Source organism: Musa acuminata, chromosome BXJ1-1 (assembly GCF_036884655.1).
Source record: "Musa acuminata AAA Group cultivar baxijiao chromosome BXJ1-1, Cavendish_Baxijiao_AAA, whole genome shotgun sequence".
NCBI classification, from domain to species: domain Eukaryota; kingdom Viridiplantae; phylum Streptophyta; class Magnoliopsida; order Zingiberales; family Musaceae; genus Musa; species Musa acuminata.
In genome coordinates, this window is record NC_088327.1 from 22,598,629 (window position 1) to 22,602,500 (window position 3,872).

Here is a 3,872-nt window from a genome sequence, read left to right on the forward strand (position 1 = left end):
CCAAATAAATGTAAAGAGAAACTCTAAGGATAATTATGTATATCTTAAATATAATTTCTAGTAAGTCAATTCCATCAACTTCTATTGAATTATAGACAGATAGAAAACCCAACTAAAAATATTTACATATATTTAGGATTGTCCTACAAAGATAAGAGTTTTCAATCTATATAAAAGGAAATTGGATTTAAGGATTATTTCTAGATATTTTATTATTTATCCAAAAAAATTTAAATGGATACATTTTTTATTACCCTAATTATAGTATGAGAATAGTTAAATATAATAATATAAGATTATTAGAAAATAATGAATTAGTGGTAGTAAAAATCTCAAAATTTAATCTTGATATTGAGGAGATATAGGTTGATACTCCTTTATCATTCGAGAGATTATTGTTACTTAAATTATTAAATAATTTGATAAAGGCGAACAATAAAATAATATTAGTGAACTCTCATATAATATTGATATTAGTATTAATGATATTATAGAACAATCACAACCGATAGTTTTGAGAATGTCTTAAAGGAAAAAGAGATTTATTAATTTTTATTATTATGTGGTATATTTACAAGAATCAAATTATGATATAAGAATCAAAAGGATCTCTTATTATTTTCATAATTTATTAAAAGTAATGATTCTAAAAGGTAGTATAATACATAAAAGAAGAGTTGAAATCAATGATAAGAATGGTGTTTGATAACTTATCGAATTGCCTAATAACAGTAAAAGAGTCTGTTATATAAACATCACTCAAATGGTAACATTGAATAATATAATGACTAGATTTATAGTCAAATGTTTTACTTATAAAGAATGCATCGATTATAATGAGACATCTTCTTTAGTTTTTTAAATGAACTCATTAAGAATCGTCATGACATTAGTGACTCATTATGATTTTGAATTATATTATATGGATGTGAAAATAAATTTTTTATTAGAAATCTAGATTTATATATGTTAACTTAAACGATTCGCAAAGAAAATGAAAGAAATATAAAATTTGGTATGCAAATTTTAGAAGTTCATTTATGACATTAAACAATCTTATTAAAGTTTCTAAATATCATTACTTCATTCATATTTAGGAAAAATATTATTAATTAGTATTTATATTTGAAGATCAATGGGATCAAGTTTATTATATTAGTCTTATATATTGATAATATTTTACTTTTCAATAGTGATCTTTGTTTATTATACTAAACAAAGAAATTTCTCACTAAAAAATTTCTCATCAAGAATTTTAAGATGGGTAATATAAATGAGGCATCTTATGTTATTTGTATTGACATATTTTGAGATAGATCTCAAAATTATTAAAATTATCTTAGAAAAGATATATTGATCAAGACTTAAAGAGATTTAGTATACAATTTTATTCACCAAATGATAAAATTAAAATTTTTAATCAAAATAAGTATTTTTTAAAATGACTTATAAAAGAATTAGATAAAAAAAATATTCTTTATGTATTCATAGTTGGAAGTCTATTATATACTCAAGCTTATGCTAGATCATATGTGAGTTTTGAAATTAAGATATTAGTAGATAATAGAATTACCTAAGAATGAAAACACTAAAAGATTATAAAAAAAAAGTAATATGGTATTTGGAAGGAACGAAGGATTATATGTTCACATATATGAAATTAGATCAACTTAAAATAATCATATTTTTCAAGTACTGATTTTATAAATTATCTTAATAATTGAAAGTCCGCTTTATGATTTATATTTATATTAGTTGAAGGAATAATTTACAGAAAAATATAAAATAATATTTATATTATTAATAATAAATGTTGATTTTATGATATATTTTGAGGCCACTAATCAAGCTTTATGACTACAAAATTTTATCATAGAATTTTGTGTAATCGGACTCAATTGCCAAGTCGCTAGAGATACTTTGTGATATATTACAATAGTTTTCTTCTCTAAAAATGATGAGTATTATTATAGTTCTATGCATTATGATACAAAGTACTCGATGGTTAGAGAAAAGAGTTCAAAAATAATTAATGTTAATTAATAACTTGAGTTTAACTATATTGATTGCTATCCATTCATTTGGACTTGCAACCTAAAATATTTAAAGGAATATGTTATTATGATTTAGTTTATGAGCAACCTATAAAAGATATGGTAATGTATGTTTGAGTAAATATTATAATTAATATTCTTGCTTATGTACTTAAAATTATTTATTTATGTTATCCTATATATTATGATTGAACATGATGACAGATTGTCTTGACAAAATAAATTATAAAGATCATTTTGGACTACCATAGGAAGGGCTAATGGTGTTGTGATATATAAAAGGAAGTATGATATTGATAACATATAACTGCTATAACTTACATTGTTAATCAAACTTAATATAGTATTATTATATTTATTCAACTTATTAGATTATTTTTTAATTCATGCATATATAAATAATTTTTTAAAATTCAAACTAAGTTGGATTAAATTATTTTTAAATAAATTTTATTTTATTTCTTTTTAATTTTGAACCCTTTTGTATCTTATCAATTAATGAGCCAGGTAAGAGAATATTAGATTATATAGCCTTATCTAATTAGTAAGATATATTATGAATATAATTAGATTTTAATTACGGTTATCGATCAATAAAAAATAATTATAATTATGGTATGGTTCATTAGAATATGACATTAACGAAAGACTCTCCTAATTACTTATTCTAAACCATCTGCTCTCGCCTATAAAAAAAATAGAATCTCCTAAGGACTTAGTACGAATAATTAGGTATATGGATACCTAAATAAATATGGATATGTGGATACCTATAAAAGATAGAAAGAGAAGAAAAGATGAGTCTAGTTCTCCTTGCAGATCGAAAGGTATGTATCATAAATTTATATTTATTATTATTTGATTTTAAAATTTGATATTAAAATTTTTTGCATAATAAGAGCATAAGAATAGCTTTTATGGTTATATGAAAACCTTTCTTCACCTCTAATCCAATAAAAATTGAAGATGAAAAACCTAAACAACAACAGTGGTGGTTTCAGAGAGATGAACAGGATGAACATGTTGACCTAAATATGTTGATTATCCAAAGTAAACCCTGCATTTACAGCCTAGAGGATCTATTCGACTTGTGATTTCATAAATGCCACCACTTGGGAGCCTGAAGTGAGCTTACATTGATCTTAATTAGCAGATCTTATAACCGATGGAGTAATGCCGATTTTACGACTGTAATTTTATCAGCCCCAGGTTGTGGAGGAACTTCTGTGAACTGAATCTGAAGAGATCACCCAGAGCAAGCCTTCTTCCATTGTGCTTTGGTGGACAGCTTCGCCCTGCAGCAGCAGTAGCAGTACCATTGACATGTAGAATAGTCTGCCCAATGTGGCTCCTCACGGCGTCGATGGTATGGCACTGGACTGGGTTTCCTGATGCATCCATGACATAGAATGTGTTCACAGCCTGAGATCCTATCGTTGTGACTTGTGCCTGAGTGACTGACAGGCCATATTCTCTGAAGATACGAGTGATATCCGACAGGAGGCCAGCTCGATCTTGGCAACACAACTCCAGCCTAATGCCCTAAATCGTGGAGCACTTTGCTTAGATTGGAGAAGGTCATGCACGGTGGGTTCTCGATTGTCAACAATTAATGCAGTGAGGAGGAACATATATATACCTCTGTGGTTCTTCGCTTGATCGCAGTTTCCAAGCAATGCGCTAATAGCTTCCTCTCTCCTTCAGAGTTCACTGCGCATCCATCACTTTTCGCGATGTAGTATTCCTGCACCCATTCCAAAAAAGCAATCAAACAAGAATCACATCTGCCAAATTTGTAGGTCTACAAACAGTAATTTA

At 26.9% G+C, this 3,872-nt stretch overlaps 1 protein-coding gene across 1 annotated transcript in view; it reads right to left on the reverse strand.

Annotated features, from left to right (window-relative positions):
* Positions 1-3,236: 3,236 nt before the first annotated feature.
* Positions 3,237-3,872, reverse strand: part of LOC103972808 (ACT domain-containing protein ACR4-like) — a 2,227-nt gene continuing 1,591 nt past the window's right edge. The window contains exons 6-7 of the mRNA XM_009387170.2: positions 3,694-3,798; positions 3,237-3,596 (exon numbers count right to left, since the gene is read on the reverse strand). Of these exons, the coding sequence (XP_009385445.2) occupies positions 3,237-3,596; positions 3,694-3,798 (465 nt within the window). The remainder of the gene's footprint in view (positions 3,597-3,693; positions 3,799-3,872) is intronic.